An 18,561-nucleotide genomic window follows, 5' to 3' on the forward strand; every position below is an offset into this window, starting at 1 on the left:
CCTGCACGTGGGTGCAACTGTATACGAAAGGAATGTGACTTTCAGCTACATGTCAACCCAGAGGAGGTGGGCGCGCATTTATGTGGACAAGAATTTACATACTAGGACCGTTGCCGGCGGCAAGCCAGCAGCTCGTGATTCCAGGAGGATTAAAATTCAACTTATCCAGCTTGTAGGCATTCGGTTCCGTTTCAAATTCTTCCCTTTTCTGTAATAACCGTCGTCGGCGCCGTTCCGTTCAAACGAACCAGTCCGGGGAGGTCGGAATGTTCCGGTAAATGAAACAAACCACATAAGCCCCATTTGTTTGGCACTGGGAATCCGGGCGCTTAACGTGAATTATGTTTATCAAATTATTTTCAAATTAGCCCCTGGCAGCACCTCTCTCTTGCAGGGTATAATTCATCTCTCCCGGTGGTGGTCGTATCATTAAACAGCGATTCCACATTTTTAAGCCTTAATGCTGAAATAATAATCAGCCGAGATAATTTATGTCATAATAAAATAAACCGAGTGTTGATGCGAGTTTTTTACACTCCCGTACTCGTTCGCATAAAACGGGCCTCATATTTTTGGAAACTGGATTGAGTCAGTGTCGAGCAGCATAAGAACGAATAAGACCCATGACTTACGACAGCCTGTTTGTTGTTAATCTGGGAAATGTGAAAAGAAAAGCAGCATGATGTTTAAAATTGGCAGATATTCACAGAAACAAATTCACGTGAAATTACGTATTTTTGAATGCCTCTTGCTTACCTTAAATATTTTAATATAATTGTGCCAAACTTGTGCACAATGGTCATGCGAATTAAAAAGGTAACGATAAACGGTCGTGGCATAACCACATACCCGAGCATGGGTAAATAACAAGGGAAATGCGTAATAATACCTTTCTCTGGTATCAATACCAAATTTTGGTATTCCTGGACCCTTTAAAATTTGTCTTAAGGATTATGCAAGAGCAAAATGCGGTATCATACCAATTTAAGGTATTGTTTTGATATTGCAAAATTGCAGAATTTGTCAATGATCGAACACCACATTTTGGTATTCTTTTGGTATTACAGTATTTTATCAAATTCCTCTGCAACTATGGGAAAATTTTGACCAATTTTGGCAAAATAATTAATTTTGCGCTATAATGATGTCTCAAATCGAATGCTTTCATTCAAAACCGGAAATTTCAAACTTGATTTTAAACATTTTTGATATACCCCCTACAGAAATGACTTGAAATTGTGGAAAATTTTATAAGTCAGGATGGCACATTTTGGTATGATTTGAATATTGAAAGGTTTCATCAATTTTCTCTGAAACTATGGGAAATTTGTTAAAAAAATTTTACGAGTTAATTAATTTTGCGCTAAAATGACTTGAAACCCAAAAACGTTAAAGATGATTTTAAAAATTAGTGTGATATACCCACTAATATTTTTTTCAAAAACGTTGAAATATCTCTAAGTCGGGATAACCAAATACTTTGAAAAACGAGTCAATCGACAGATTAATGAATTTTGGTGAATTTCAATTCAGTTTCATTTTAATAATGCTTATTTTTCAATCTTGTTATTTTTCAGAAGCTTCAAGAACTTCAAGCACAGGCCGTTCATCAATGACAAATGCATTCGGTGTGGTGAAGAATATCACTAATAACAACATGGAATCATCAGGTGAGTAGATTTGGCTGTTGCATATGAATAATTTCCGTTTTTTCACTAACTGCAACTGCTGCACTAAAAATGGTATGAAAATACAAAATTTTGGTATTACTTGTTCAAATACCAGCGACCATAATGTTCTCTTGGTTGCCCAGTAATAGATGGTAAAACACCATGAAATCATACCAAAATCATGTATGTGAAAGACCACAGAAATACCAAAATATGATATTCCAAGGACGCGGGAATACCTCAAAATAAAACCATGGCAATACCAAGTTTTGGTATTCAAGCAATGTTCAAAAATCCAGAAGACCTCAACTTGGTATTGAAATGGTTTTATTTTGAGGTATTATTTTACCCTTGGAATAACATGGTTTGGTATTGTTGTGCCCTTACACATACAAGATTTTGGTATGATTTCATGGTATTTTACCATCTATTACTGGGCAACCAAGGGCACATTTTGGTCGCTGTTATTTGCCCAAGTAATACCAAAATTTGGTATTCCCGTGTTATTTACCCCTGCTCGGGTAGGATAAGGCGATGTAACGAGACTAATATTCTCACAAACAGTATAAAGAACAATCAGTAATTAGCCAACTCTGACCATTGCTAAGTCCACCTGAACCGCTTTCAAAATTTAAACAATATACTCTGGAAAATCTCCCTTCCTGTATGAGAAACGAGGTGAGACATCCAACTGTGATCCTACACCACATGGCTCAACATTGCACACGTCGTAAACGGGAAACTTTTTCGTGTTAAAAAATGGAAATTAATTAATAACGACCGGAACATTGTAACGCTTTTACGGTAAAAAAAGACGCGAAATTTAACAAAAAAACAGCTGGGGAAACCCTACTCACACAAAGCTTTACCCGCGTACAGGACGAGCATCTCGCAAATGAATGTGGCTCATCACCAAAACGAGAGCGTGTAGTGGCCAGCGCTAAAAGTTCTGGAAAAAAATCTGAGTAATCACTGTGTAGATTGGTCAGTTTTAGTGGTGTGGGAGCTGGCAAATAGAAACAGAAAACCTTCCACGGAACATGAATTTCTGAAAAAAAAACTTACGCTGTAAAAATGCATTTTAAAATTGTGTTTTGGAAGTACCTTCAGCAAGGGTGACGTTAAGACAAAAACAAGTTTTTGTATGACCCGGTGACACCCCTGCTTGTTTGTTGTTTTTTTTTCGATTTAATTTAAAATTATTTTTGTGATATTCATTAAAACGATTTCAGATCTAAATATTGCAATATTGCAGCAAAGTTTTTACAATTTACAACTATGCCAAAGTGCGAAAAGATTCGTCAAATATAAATAATATGCTACAGAATTTATATCAGTACCGCTGAAAAATTTAACTTTTTCTTTTGTTTATTAATTTAACCTTTTAAGGCCTGATGGTAATATGTATAATATACATATGACCCGATAGCCTATATTTTTCGTAGCGTCGGAAGAATCATTATCCCATCACTAACCAAAAAATATTATTTTGAAAACTCAGGATTGAAAGGGTTAAGGTGAAAATGTCATTATAATTATCCAAAAAATCTATCTCTATCATCTATCCAGAAGTCAGTTGTTTACCTTTTTCGGAGCTCTGATAATTTTGGTTCATTTTTGTGTGTTTTATTACTGTTTCTTTCACAAATTGTCATTCGGCTCAATAATCGGGTTCAAATTTCGTCGAAATTACTGGAGTGCACGCGATAAATCCGCGAGTTAATTCGTAAAAGTGATATAAAGTTTGGTGTTTTGTGTTTAAGAAAGTGCTGCTCGAAACACAATTCTCTCCGCTCACTCCAACACTTTTGTTGTTGTAAATCAGCGCCATCTATTGACTAGTAGCGGATTTGTGACTAGCTCTTTGTGCACGGTTGCCTACTTGCTGGTGGTTTACTTACTGGTTGCTGCAGAACGTTAAAGCCTGATCTTTCCAAAATCGGGAAAACGGATATCGGAGCAACAACACGTCGAAACGGCTACTGCGTCGGCAATGGACTCTGATAAGAACGCAATCCTTTGCCATTCGTGCACGGGGGATGTGCTCGACGAGTTTGTTTCCTGCCAGGGGTTCTGTAACGCGGTATTCCATCTGCAGTGCAGCGGTGTCAAACCAGAGCTGTTGAAGGAGATTGCCTCGCACCGCCAAATTTTCTGGCTCTGCAGATCCTGCACCACCCTCATGTCGGACCTCCGTCATCGCCGCTCAATTCAATGTGCGTTCGAGGCTGGGCAGGAACTATCGTTGAGTCACCACAACCGCATCGTCGAGCAGCTCAAAACGGAAATCATGTCGGAGTTGAAAACTGAGCTGAGCGCAAACTTTGCCAAGCTAATTGCGTCAAACTCTTTGACTCCCAAATCCGGTAGTCTCCGTCCAGGTGATTTTCGCGGGTCAGGCCGGCGTCTTTTGAAACGAAACCTGCTCCCCAGGACCGCAACCCATTCCGCCGAAACAAGGCACCGGAAACCCTGACAGACCTGCCCCTGCTGAGGACGGCATTGTCGCTGCCGGGTATGAGAGAGCTGTAGATGACGATGACGCTCGTTTCTGGCTCTACCTATCCCGTGTCTCCCGCAATGTGACAGAGGAGCAAATCGCAAGACTTGCTGTCGAGCGTCTCGGAGTTGAAGACATCAAAGTGAAGAGACTAGTGGCCAAAGGCAAAGATGTCAGCAGAATGAGATTCATCTCTTTCAAAGTTGGTGTGCATACTGACCTTAAACACAAGGCTCTCGCTTCTACGACATGGCCGAATGGTCTCGTGTTCCGTGAATTTGAAGAGCGCAACGTAGAAATTTTTTGGGAGCCCTCACTTGCCGTCGTCAAGAATCAGGAAAATCCTCCTCCACCCCTGCTCTCGCCCTTAACGGAACCAACAACGCCGATTTCGCCGCTGAAGTCTGCGCTGGCATCAATTCCAATCAACACGGAGCAGGCTCAGCAGAAGGAAGAGGAAGTTCTGAAGAGTGCGCAGCTAATCACGAACGGCACGGTGTCAACTTCAAGTCAAGATGGTTCACCCATGGATCACCAGGCAGACTAACGTGCGACGCGGTCGCACCGGCAATCCAAGTCTCTCCGCGTTCTTTATCCCAGCATCTCCCAGCACTAGCACTCCAGTTTTCACCAGGACGCGCCGTGGAAAGCCTTATGAGAGCCCCTCGCCTGCCCGACGCCACCACGCCCTCGCTCAGCCACCGTTCAAGAACTCCAGCAAGTCGCAGCCATCAGAGTCGTCCTGGTGTTGGTGTCGGTGCTGGGGGAGGGGTCTCTCAACCGGCGCCCTTCGGCAAGTATCCTATACGATCGAAACAATTCCTGCCTGATGCTCGTCCAACTTCCAGCTCGTGTGCCACCACTTCAGCGACCCAGACTGCGCATGTCTCACCGCAATCAGTTCGTGCCTTCCAGACTTCGCCAGGACGCGCCGTGGAAAGCCTTATGAGAGCCCCTCACCTGCCCGACGCCACCACGCCCTCGCTCAGCCACCGTTTGAGAACCCCAGCAAGTCGCAGCCATCAGAGTCGTCCTGGTGTTGGTGTCGGTGCTGGGGGAGGGGTCTCTCAACCGGCGCCCTTCGGCAAGTATCCTCTACGATCGAAACAATTCCTGCCTGATGCTCGTCCAACTTCCAGCTCGTGTGCCACCACTTCAGCGACCCAGACTGCGCATGCCTCACCGCAATCAGTTCGTGCCTTCCAGATTTCGCCAGGACGCGCCGTGGAAAGCCTTATGAGAGCCCCTCGCCTGCCCGACGCCACCACGCCCTCGCTCAGCCACCGTTCAAGAACTCCAGCAAGTCGCAGCCATCAGAGTCGTCCTGGTGTTGGTGTCGGTGCCGGGGGAGGGGTCTCTCAACCGGCGCCCTTCGGCAAGTACCAATTCAGCACACCTAGCATCAGCTCTGATACTCGCTCAGTTTTCAGCGCAACATCACCGCCGCCAATTCTTATAACATCGCCTGCTGCACCGAGCCGTCCCGCGACATCCAGTGTATCAACTGTCGTGGCTTCTCCTGATCATACTTCGGCAGCGCCTGAGCGTGGATTTCTGAACGTGTACTATCAGAACGTGCGAGGCTTAAGGACCAAAACGAACACCGTCCTACTAGCCCTTGGCTCCTGTGAATACGACGTTGTCATCTTTACCGAGACGTGGCTGATACCCGGGATCAAAGACTGCGAATTTGCTGGTGGCTATGACATTTTCCGGTGCGACCGAAGCGCAGAAACGTCATCTTTCCAACGCGGCGGTGGAGTTTTAGTAGCGGTTAAAGCAGGTCGGCACTGCAAGGAAGTTGAACTCGTGAGCTGTGAGAGCCTGGAACAAATCGTTGTTCGCATCACACTGCCGCATCAGACACTCTTCGTCTGCTGTATTTACATTCGACCGGCAAGCGATGTTGGTGTGTACTCTCTTCATTCGGGAGCTGTTCAACAAATTCTCAGCATGGCCGGATTGCGAGATTTGGTCCTCGTCGTCGGTGATTACAACCTTCCAGCGCTAACATGGTTCTTCGATGACGATACGCAGAGCTTTCTCCCTATCAACGCTTCGGCAGACCAGGAAATTTTGCTGATGGAATCGATGCTTTCGAGTGGGCTTCTTCAAATCAACAATTTGGCTAGTACACATGGAAATCTACTTGATTTGGCCTTTGTGAGCGACACTACTGCTGTCGAACTTTTCGATCCAGCATGTCCTCTTTTAAAACCTGACCCTCACCATAAGCCTATCCTTGTCAAACTGGATTACGATCTAGGCGGCACCGACGTTCAGGACGATGCAGATGAAGTTTTCGATTTCGCCCAATGTGACTATGACCACTTGAACGCGAGAATTTCCACCGTCGACTGGGAAACTTGTCTTGGTTCTTCCTCAGTTGATGAAGCCACTGCAAACTTCTACGGGAGCTTAACACCATCCTACACGAGGTTGTGCCGAAGAAAATCCGACGAATGTGTCACCGATACAAGCTGCCGTGGTGGAACGATGAGCTACGAACCTTGAGGAATCGTTTACGCAAGGCGACGTCGCGTTACATGGAGTCAAGGACAGCATGGGACAAGGTAATGGTGCAAAACATCGAGGACGAGTACAACGCTAAGAATCAAGAAAGCTTCCGGTCTTACATCAATAACACTCAGAGCAGTCTAAAACGCGATCCATCGAAGTTCTGGAGTTACGTGAACAGCAGGAAAAATGTGAATCGAACTCCAACGGACGTTTCCTACCGCGATGTGTGCTCTAAATCTCCAGCAGACTCAGCCAACTTCTTCGCGGACTTTTTCAAGTCAGTGCACAGCTCCGACGAGATTCCACCTCGCGAACAGGAATTTGACAATGTGCCCAGTCACAATCTGCCGTTGCCCTCCCAATTCTCAACGACGACGATGTGCTAAAAGCGCTCTCTGATGTGGATGCTGCTAAAGGACCTGGTCCGGATGGAATTCCACCGTCACTCGTCAAATCCTGTGCTAGCTCGCTCGCCGTTCCAGTGAAGAGGCTCTTCAACGAGTCGCTCCGACAGGGCGCTTTCCCTGCGATGTGGAAGGTTGCGTCGATCACTCCGATCCACAAGTCAGGAAGCACCAAGAAAGTCGAGAACTATCGTCCGATATCGATTCTTAACTGCCTTGCCAAAGTGCTGGAGATTTGGATGAAACTTTCAGCGTATGATTGTCCATATATGAGATGAACTCATGCCAAATATGAGCCCTCTACGACAAAGGGAATTGGGGTAAAACGGGCATTGAAGTTTGAGGTCCAAAAAACGTAAAAATCATAAGATTGCTCCCATTTGCGTAAAACTTGATCGATTCTAACTCTCTTAGATGCATTCGAAAGGTCTTTTAGAGCACTTTAAAATGTACTATATACATCTAAGATTGATTTGACTTTTTCTCATAGCTTTTGCAAATTAATGTTAAAAATGGATTTTTTTAAAACCTTAATATCTTTTTGCAACAGCCTCCAACACCCATACTCTCATAGGTCAAATGTTAGGGAATTTCATGGACTTTAAGCCTATGGAATTAACTACAGGGCAAAAAACTAACGTTGTAAAATGTTTGTTATAGCAAAATCGAAAAACTGTGAAAAAAACTGCGATTGGCCAAAAAATTAATTCCATAGGCTTATATTCCATGAAATTACCTAACTTTTGACCTATGGGAGTATGGGTGTTGGAGGCTGTTGCAAAAAGATATTAAGGTTTTCAAAAAATCCATTTTTAACAGATATTATCTTAAAACTGCTTTGCTTTAAAATTTTGGTGAAGACTCGTTACCGGAAACCGTGGTGTAGGGGTAAGCGTGGTTGCCTCTCACCCGGTCGGCTTGGGTTCGATCCCAGACGGTCCCAGTGGCATTTTTCGAGACGAAATTTGTCTAACCACGCCTTCCGTCGGATGGGGAAGTAAATGTTGACCCAGGTCTGACCTAAAGGGTAAGATCGATAGCTCAGTCCAGGTGTAGGAGACGTCTCCCTGGGTCCTGCCTCGGTGGAGTCACTGATAGGCAGTTGGACTAATAATCCAAAGGTCGTCAGTTCGAATCCCGGGGTGGATGGAAGCTTAGGTGTAAAAAGAGGTTTTGCAATTGCCTCAACAATCAAGCCTTCGGACACCTAATTTCGAGTAGGAATCTCGCAATTGAGAACGCCAAGGCAATGCTGTAGAGCGAATAATTTGATTTTGATTTTTTTGAAGACTTGCTAAACCGATCCCGTGTGCATGACGAAGGCCGGTTTTCAAAAAATTTTCATCGAGCAAAATTTCAAAATCGAGCTTCATCATGCACACGGGATATGTCTTGAGAGTATTCACCCGAAATTTCAGCTAATTTGGTCAATCCAATCTCGAGATATCGTGGCACCCGTAAATCAAATCCTTGTTTAGAGAAAAACGCTCAGAAAGTTTGACAATCCGCTTTGCGCAGTGCAAAATTTAGAGCTCAAATCTTCTCTTACTCAGTTTAATTATGAAAAATCTTCATGAAATTTTCAAGAGTGATCAAAAATTATCTTTAAGTATTTTGCAATTTCTTACATGAATGCAACCCCTTAAAGTATCGTCTGTTGTGTGCTATCTTGTGACAACGACCATATTTTATGAGGAAACCGGTTCGTATTCGTATCATTCGTATCCGGAAAACGGAAGTGAATTTAAAAATCGGGCTAAATCATCTTGCAGGGTTTGTTGAGTTTAAAAACAAACTTCTCCATTTACACGTTTTCGATCAAGGTGGTCGTTGTCACAAGATAGCACACAACAGACGATATCTCAAACATCTTACAATAAATAACTTATCCTCTACAGTCAAGCCCCCTTTGCGATTCGATTGTACCTGATGGGGGTGGACGAATCGCAGTAAATTGTTCTCTTCCTGTTGCAGCGCCACAACCCGTTTACAGCGAATGTTTGCCCGAATTGTGCCACAATCAGCATTCATACAAATTTACAAAATTTCATTAAAACTTTTGTTGGTCCACTTTTTGCACACTCTTTTTCATCGCAACAAACTGCGCGAGAGAGAAGGGCTTCGGACGGCAGTTTTACATTATTTTTTATTTTCGTTTCCCGCTCTATTTGAACAAAACTTTTTATCCAACTGCAACTCAAGCCGGTTTTCCCTGGGCCGGTTCAAGTCGACGAAGCACTTGTGTAAGCCACAAGCCCAGCCCCAAAGCCTGGGAACTGAAAAGTTTTTGTTTGAGATTTTCCTCCCCAACTGCTGCTGTTGCTGTATCGACATTTTCTGGCACATTATTTGACAGGTGGATTTTGCAAATTACATTTGAATATTTCGACAACTTTGGTGCTCGTTTGCAATTCTCGAGGGTTTTTTGGGGTGGATGGGGGAGAGATTTCCTTCAGCGACAAAAGGGTTAGACCGCTGTCCACGTTGGAGAGGTGAGTCGAGAGTAAAGTTGCATCTGCTTCAAGTTCTGGCCCGGGGCCACCTCTGGGGAGCAAAAAAACACAAACTGCAACAACACGAAATTCTCGTTTCCTTCTGTTGAACTTTGCAGTTTGCTAAAAATTGTGTGGACGTAAAAAAAAGAAGTAAGTTGGGAAATGCAATGCTCGGGTAAATACTCCGTGTGGATTCCATCAAGTTTACTTTTTTTTTGCTTTTCCACTTAGTATCTCCAACTATTGCGCGGGAAACATTTTTCCCACCGAGAAGTGTAGTGCTTAAACCACCGAAAGCTCGTATATTCTGTGTGCTGCACTCTTTAACGGGGGCGGCTCTAATGGCCGTGCAAGTGGGTTGCAAATTTTATCCTCGCTTTAGAGAACGTTGCTGAGCTGCACAATAAAAAAGATCTCGTTACACTAAGGGAAAAAAAACTCGCGTTCCTTATCTAGCGCTCTTCCAACGAAGCCATCATCGCATTCACTGTAATTATATCACTACAGCAACCAGCTTCAAGGAGAGCACTTGCACTTCATTATTATGTTCAGGTAAAGCACGTGGCAGATAATCTGAACCATCGTTAAATGTAAGCGGATCTAGCATTAAATACCGACAGATGATTATTATAACAATAAGACTACCAAGGTTGAATTATTGAAGAATAGTTTATAAAAGCCAATTTTTGATTCGCTCGGTTTGTTGTAGGGGTCGTTTCGAGATATCCCAGTTTGGGTTAAACTTTCAACGTTTGTTGGTCTATACATAAGGTGAACTATATTACCAAATATGAGTCTTCTCAGATAAAGAGAAGTGGAATAAATCGGAAATTGAAATTTAACAAACTAAAAAGATTCGAATTCTCAAAATTGCTCGCTTTTTTGGTTAAATTCTAATTTTGGGCAAACGCGCAACTTTTTTTCGATAACAGTGATTGTGAATGACCCCTAGGATGACAATAAAAAATCGACCTCAGAGATACCCCCTGACCCAACTCCTTAGGCAAAAATAAGTAACTGTGAAAATTTTGAGTGAAAAAGGTTAGGCTTCATCCATAAAGTACGTCACGCTAAAATCAGCCAAAATTTACCCCCCCCCCCTCCCCCCTTTGTCACGCTTTTCCTATACTTACAACACGCAATGTCACACTTGCTGAGACCCCCTCCCCCTAGAGCGTGACATACTTTATGGATGACGCCATTAAGGTTTAAGAATCGCCTTTTTTATCTATCCAGGTTGGCAGCTCCATTCATACTAACCATAACCTTTTAAAACAAACAACTTTATACATTGGGACAATTATTTTTCTGTAATTATTTGCAAAATATCTATCATGCATATGCATATTTGAACAACTCTCTACAAAATCGGCCGATTTCGACAATTTTTATTTTTTGTATTTTTTTTATTTGGCTCAAACTTTGTGGGTCTTCCCTATGACTAAATAAGCTATTTTGTGTTATTGGTTCACCCATAACGTCATGATTCGAAATCCGGACACTTAGTAGCATATTATTTTTGTTATAGCTGGCAAAAAATCATGTAATAAGTTGAAAATGTAGAAATATCATCAGGATGACATTTTTTTTTAAAGAAATGAGCAATTCTCTACCAAAACCGGAAATGGATTTTATTTGTATTTTTTATTTGGCTCAAACTTTGTGGGGGTCTTCCCTATGACTAAATAAGCTATTTTGTGTTATTGGTTCACCCATACAAGTCTCCATAAATTTTGGCTGCTGTCCATACAAAAAATGTACGTACATATTCAAACAGCTGTAACTTTTGAGTGAATTTTCTGATCAATTTGGTGTCTTTGGCACAACAGGTATTGTTGAGGACTATTCAGAAAAAATAGGTACACGGAAAAAAAATTGCAGATTTTTTAATAAACTTTTTTTTCGCAAAAACTCATTTTTTCAAAATGGTCAAATAATCTGCCGCCTCGTTATAATTTTTTGAAAAAAATAGTGATTTTTAGAAAAAAACGAAATTTCATGCAAAAGCAAATTTGACGTAATTTTTTTAAAATTGAATTTACAATCGAAATGTACTTTACAAATTTTTTGATAAAGTGCTCTGTTTCCAAGATATAGCCACTAGCCTGGGTCAAAAAAAATAAAGTTGCTCAAATCAAAAATTATATGAGATTGCCCGAAAGAGTACTCAAAATGGAGGCTCAGGCCAAAATTTCAGCCCATTTGGTTGAAAACTGGCTTGCCTTGAGAAGGAACAAGTTTAAATGGGAATTAACCCGTAAATCTGGAGCATTTAGGTAAATTGCTCTGTACAAGTCAACCGTTAACAAATGACGACTTTTGCATACCATGGGGTCCTAGGGGATGGTCTAGGGAACAATTCCTCCGAAGGGTGCAAGATGATCCGAGGCCCCTGGTCTTGCCTTGAACCGAATTCATTCCGGCGTCGCAGAAATTATCATGGTCCCAGCAAAATGTATAGGGAAAAATCAAAGCACACTAAGAAGGCTGCCTCGATTAGAGGACGCCACATGGCAATCGGCCACCACGTGGCAGGAGGTTATCATCAATTTTTGCTTTTAAGGTGGTTTTATTATTCCTAGGAAACTTTATTCAACCAGATATTTGAGCAAAAACACCTTAACAACGCTAAACGTAATTTTGAAACCGAATTTGAAGTTATTTTCCTGCCACGTGGTGGCTGATTGCCATGTGGCGTTCTCTGATCGAGGCAGCCTTCTTAGTGTGCTTTGATTTTTCCCTATACATTTTGCTGGGACCATGATAATTTCTGCGACGCCGGAATGAATCCGGTTCAAGGCAAGACCAGGGGCCTCGGATCGTCTTGCACCCTTCGGAGGAATTGTTCCCCAGACCATCCCCTAGGACCCCATGGTATGCAAAAGTCGTCATTTGTTAACGGTTGACTTGTACAGAGCAATTTACCTAAATGCTCCAGATTTACGGGTTAATTCCCATTTAAACTTGTTCCTTCTCAAGGCAAGGCAAGCCAGTTTTCAACCAAATGGGCTGAAATTTTGGCCTGAGCCTCCATTTTGAGTACTCTTTCGGGCAATCTCATATAATTTTTGATTTGAACAACTTTAATTTTTTTGACCCGGGCTAATAGCCACCGAAAGTTTGATTTTGGCGAAATATTTGCAGTTTTTCGATTTTTGAAAATAGTGACCATGAATGACCATTTCTAATTTTTTTTTTAAGTTCAGAAAATTTACTATCAAATTGTCTGAGACACATTAAAGATTGGACCTATGGTTGCTGAGAAACAGCGGCTTTGAGATTAAGAAACACGAAAATTGAAGTTTAAAATTAAAAAAATTAAAAAATTATTTTGTAAAATTGAGTTTTTGCGAAAAAAAAATTATTAAAAAATGTGCAATTTTTTTCCGTGTACCTATTTTTTCCGAATAGTGCTTAACAATACCTAAACCTTTGCCGAAGACACCAAATTGATCAGAAAATTTACTCAAAAGTTACAGCTGTTTGAATATGTAAGTACCATTTTTGTATGAACAGCAGCCAAAATTGTATGGAGACTTGTTTGGGTGAACCAATAACACAAAATAGCTTATTTAGTCATATGGAAAACCCCCACAAAGTTTGAGCCAAATAAAAAAATACAAATAAAATCCATTTCCGGTTTTGGTAGAGAATTGCTCATTTCTTTAAAAAAAATGTCTACAAATGCAAAAATAAAAGTTCAACACTGCATTCTAAAAGACACAACATATGAAAGCAGAGACAATTTTCTGAGCTTTGTTTTGAGATTGTCGGGCATGCCACAAAGCACAATTTTATGCTATTTCATTTTGCCTTCCTCACTGAGGTAAGGCTATAATCCTGCTCTAAAAATGAACTTCGTATAAAAACGTCGTAGACCCACCTTCATGTGTACATATCGACTCAGAATCGAAAACTGAACAAATGTCTGTGTGTATGTGTCAGGCCCGTAGCCAGGGGGGGGGCTTCCGGGCTGCAGCCCCCCCCGAAATTTTTTCCAATTTTTTTAAAATTGAACTACCTTAAAAAAATCTTAAATCAATGATTGTGTGTTCTCTTCCCAGAAATAATTTGTAAGATAGAGAATCAAGAATTGATTGATCAAACTAAGTAATTTGCCTGTCCATTGCCGGGCTCAGTTTTTGTAGATTATGGATCCAAAATTTGGATATTTAAAAATTGAGCTGCAGATTTGAACATTGTTCCATTCAGTAACATCTCATTTATCTTGTAGTTTTAGCATTACATTGGTTAGGATGGTCCAAATCTGGGCTTACTTGGGGCTATCCCTGAAATCAAAGATTTACGCATCACTAGCCTAAGTTCCAAAATTTGAGCTTTTTCTGACCACTGACCACCAAGTTTGGGCAAAATCGTCAAATTGTATGGAGAAAAGCAACTGTTTCAGTTTTTACCAATGGAAGGCGCAATAACTATCCAGTTCTTATCAATTTTCAGAACTAATATCTTCTTTAAATTTGGAAAAACTTTCCCGAAGACACCTTATTTTTGGGTTTTTTGCTAAAAAGTTATTAACCTTCGAAAATAGCAATTTCCGAGCGGACTGCTCTAAGGGGCTACATAGAAATAATTACCGTCATCTGGGGCGAATCGGGACTACAGTCTGAATATGGACAGCAAAAATCCATAGATCTTGTTGTCTTATTTTTGATTGTAGAACTTAAGTATGACTCCTGAAGAACCATAAAATAATTTAGAATTTTTGGATTCAATGTGGCGGTCAAAATGGAGGTCAAGAAATATTTCTGGTGTTTTTTTTAAAGGTCTAATAAACCAAATTTCCAGTTTTTGCTTTTTGGGTGCTTTTGAAACCGTCAGGGGTATTAAAAACACCCAAAAAGCAAAAACTTGGTGTATTGGACCATTAAAAAAACAGATGCCGAATTTGATGTTAAAAACAAGCAAATAAAACATGCCGATTTCATTTATTCCTGATTCGGTTATCCGAAGTCCTTCGAACTTCGGATAATCGAAACTTTGGATAATCGAGGCTTCGGCTAGTCGAATTTGGATTGTAAAATTAATAGCCCTCTTTTATTTGCATGAAAACCTTTAAACTGTTAATACATGTTTTTTCTCTACATTTTTCAAAATTTATCATAATTTCTCAAAAATATTTAGATTTTGTTTTCAAAAACGAAAGCATTTAATATGAAAAACATTTGAGTGAATTTTGACTATTATCAGAAATACAATTCTAATTTTATCGTTTTGGTTTTAAGAATATGGTTAGTTACATATCTAAGACCTTAGAGAAAAATGCTTGAGAAATATCTGTGTGTATTTTTTTATTACTTTTTCGTAAACCTTTTTTCCGAAACCACTCGTCCAAAATGCTTTCTTTTGGTCACATTTTTAAGTTTCCACCGTGGCCAATCTCCAATTTTTATTTAATATATCAAAAATCGGAAGATCAACTAAGTGAATACTTATTATCAACTAATTTTCACTTTGTGCATGAGCTTGCGATTTTTAAAGGAAGAAATAAGATGATAAAAATATTCAAAACGTTAAAAAAATTTAAGCTTGGATTCAAAAACTCTGAAATTAAATTAATTAAACATCACTTTCAAATTATATAATTTCTGATCAATAATTCATTTTTAAACTATTTGATTTCTATTTTTTGGATTTTACAGATTAGAATTTGCATTTTGAAAATTTTAAAATTTCTTTATTATTTTTTTATAATTTCTTATTTCTGAATATCAATTGTAAATATTTTCCAAAGTTTATGTCAGCTAGATATTTTGAAAACTAATGATGCAAAACAACTGTACTGATTTAAAGTGTGTTTTGAACACTTTTAAAATAATAAAACCGTAGCTTGTAGTTTTGATTTGTAACCCTCTCAACTTTGGTCAGAGTTTAGTGACATAAACTTCAGAATAATATTCGCAACGGCTAATTGAAGATTTAAAAATTTTACACTTTCAAATTTCTAAATTTTCATAATTTTTGATTTAAATTTTTTTGATATAAGACAAAGAAATGCCAGAAATCAAAAATAAAAATAATAAAAACATAAAAAATTTAAGATACCAATTCAACAGAATAATATCAAAAAATTTAAAATTCCAAAAATTAAAAAATCTAAAACTGAAAAATTAATAAAATAATTGATACTTAAGAAATCCTAAACTAAAAAAAATATCAATTTAAAATTAAGTTATTCAAAATCCAATAAATTATGTTTTTTCAATCTTAATTTTTGGATGCTTTAAATATTTTTATGTTTGAATTCTAGTATTCCTAAATTAATTTATATTTACCAGAAAATTAAGTGATTTTTGTAATGGCTTTTCCCTTATTTCAGCATTTTAAGATTCAGCGTTTTGATAGTCAGCTTCATGAGACAATTCTTCAATATTATTTAAGCGAATACATTATTTTCAAACGTTATTTTCAGTCGCATCCAAATAAACAAATCAAAATCTCATCAACACATATTGCTCCCGAAGAAATATCAAACGACGCTTTTTGTTTCTGTTCCTTTTCAGCTGCGTACAGTCATCCCACATATTCGGAACACCCACAAATTCGGAACACTTTTGTGGTAATTTGTCAATAGGATGCAAAATGTAACTTTTCTGTCATCCCTGCTATTTTTAGGACCTATATTTGAACATTCTTTTCCTATTTCACTAGTAAAAATAGTACTTTTTGAACAAAAAAATTTCAAGACTATTTTGTCCAGAGCAGCAAAACACTGCCTCCTGAATTTAATTGATATTTTCACAAAAAAAGTTATCAGACCATGTTTAAAACATCACTTAGCTTGAGTTTTATTGGTTTCAGAGTGTGAAGTAATTTTTTTTGTAAAAAATGTGTACTCCTGAAGAGAAAAAAAAGTTTGTTTATATCGTAAGAAAAAAGTGTTCCGAATTTGTGGATTTCAAGGGTCAATGTTTTTCCTTAAAAACTTGATATAAAACGTAAAAATGTACAGCAAGTCTATACTTCAATCGAAAGATCGCAAGAAAAGCTTTCTTATAAAGGAAAAAGCAAATCATTATGTTCAATTATCGATTTTCTATGATTTGTTGAACATTGGCAGATCTGTAAACTGTTCCGAATATGAGGGATGACTGTACCGCTTAAGAGAAGTCTTTTCGTAAACCTTTTCTTGACCGTTCCTTGAGATTTTTTTGTATGGAGTTTTAAGAGTCTCCGTACTACAAGACATTTTTTAAAATTTTCGTTTGAAAGTAAAATATAGTTCTTGTAGCAAAATTCAGACTAAGATTTGATTTACAGGAAAAATGTAATTGATTTAAGAATTCTTACATAAAGTATTCTTAACTTTTAAAACAAAAATTTAGGATAATAATTACACATGATAATTTCAAAAAAATCAGAAATTCCAAAAATGAAAAAATCAAATACATAAAAAATATAAAATAATTACAACTAAAAAATCCTTAAATTAAAAAAAAACATTTTTATCATTTTTAAATAAAGATATTCAAAAATAATTTTCAATCATTTCAATAAATTATGTTTTAATAATCTTATTTTTTGATGCTTCGAATATTGGTATGTTTGAATTCAAGTGCAGACTAAGATTAGATTTACAGGATAAAACTAATCAATTTATGAATTCTTACAAAAAGTTTTCTTTATTTTTAATTTAGCAACGTTTCGTAAATATAAAATTTCTAAACCATAAAATGTGCAGGATTTTGTTCCTAGAGTCAAGATATTGCTTGAACAAACATCGATTTTAATAAATGGTTACAATCTTAAATTATTAAACATGTATATAGATTAAAATTTTATTAAAAAATTATCTTTAGAATTGAGATCTGATTAAATTGTTTTGTCATGTTTTAAAATTTTATTTTTGCTCAAATTCTGGACCAATTTTCAGAATACAATGAGTAATGAATTTGAAAATGGCGTTTAGTCGGAATATTAAAGTTAAACATGATTCGTTTTAATGTTTGATGCAATCGAGGAAAATTTTAACGGTTACATATGCATTTAAAAATGGTTACATATGCATTATTAACAACTCTTCCAGTGAATATTTTGGCGTTAAAAATTAATTTAATACATTTTATCTAATTTTTTTAACACATTAAAATTAAACACAGGCACTGATTTTTTTTTCTTCAAATATATATTTATAATAGGCCTACACAGAAAAAAAATGTGAATTTACTCGACACGGATAAAATGAATCACATGTAAACTCAGTTGATGTAAACTTGAGATTCGACGTAATTTTTTTTTGTTGCCATGGAGACACTTCAGAAGCTGAAATTTCAACGATTAGGAGGATGGAGGAGGAGCTTCGCAAAATATGCAATGGCTTCAATAGCTTAGAACAATTAAAATAAAACATTGTTTAAGTTTGTTTATAAAATTTTAAGAAAAACAAATAGGGGAGTTTGGGGTAATATGGACAGTGGGGGTAATTTGGACACCCCTTTAAAAATCACGTTTTCTTCGGATATCTAGTGAAAACGGCAATTTAAGTGATAAGGCTAGTACTAGTAATGGCCTACGAGTATGGACAAACCAAAAAAGTTGGAATAGGTTAAGTAGTTTTGGTATAATGTGTAAAAGTTTCCAAAGGCCGGTTGGCACTGCCTTAAATTCTAATATTTGAAGGTTAGGAAATAAGGTTTTGCAGGGGTTATATGGCAAAAAAGTGGACATTTTTTGTTTAAGGGGGTTGCTTGGACGATGCCTGAGATATGTACGTATAAAATTGTGCATTTTATCCATTTTATCATCAAAAATCGCAATTAATGATAGAATATGCTATGGGGGTAATTTGGACATGGCTTGTGGGGTAATTTGGACATACCTGAAAGTCTACCTGTCAGGCAACAAAAAAGTAACTTTCATGGTTGGATGAGTTTTTAAAGGGATTTAGATAAATTTAGAGGGATTTAATATGTCAAAAACAATCAAAAATAAATGTGAGCAATGAGAACTTTCAC

At 38.3% G+C, this 18,561-nt stretch overlaps 1 protein-coding gene across 1 annotated transcript; it reads left to right on the top strand.

The window, feature by feature from the left end:
- Nucleotides 1-3,663: 3,663 nt before the first annotated feature.
- Nucleotides 3,664-4,717, top strand: LOC119769200. The gene is made up of 2 exons (XM_038261114.1): nt 3,664-4,051; nt 4,104-4,717. The coding sequence occupies exons 1-2, from the start codon at nt 3,664-3,666 to the stop codon at nt 4,715-4,717; spliced, it is 1,002 nt and encodes a 333-aa protein (XP_038117042.1).
- Nucleotides 4,718-18,561: the final 13,844 nt, after the last annotated feature.

Source organism: Culex quinquefasciatus, chromosome 3 (assembly GCF_015732765.1).
Source record: "Culex quinquefasciatus strain JHB chromosome 3, VPISU_Cqui_1.0_pri_paternal, whole genome shotgun sequence".
NCBI lineage: Eukaryota > Metazoa > Arthropoda > Insecta > Diptera > Culicidae > Culex > Culex quinquefasciatus.

Coding starts and splice junctions, on each gene's coding strand:
- LOC119769200 (XM_038261114.1), top strand. CDS start 3,664: ATGGACTCTGATAAGAACGCAATCCTTTGCCATTCGTGCACGGGGGAT. Junction 4,052..4,103: donor ATCCGGTAGTCTCCGTCCAG/GTGATTTTCGCG, acceptor CCTGCTCCCCAG/GACCGCAACCCATTCCGCCG.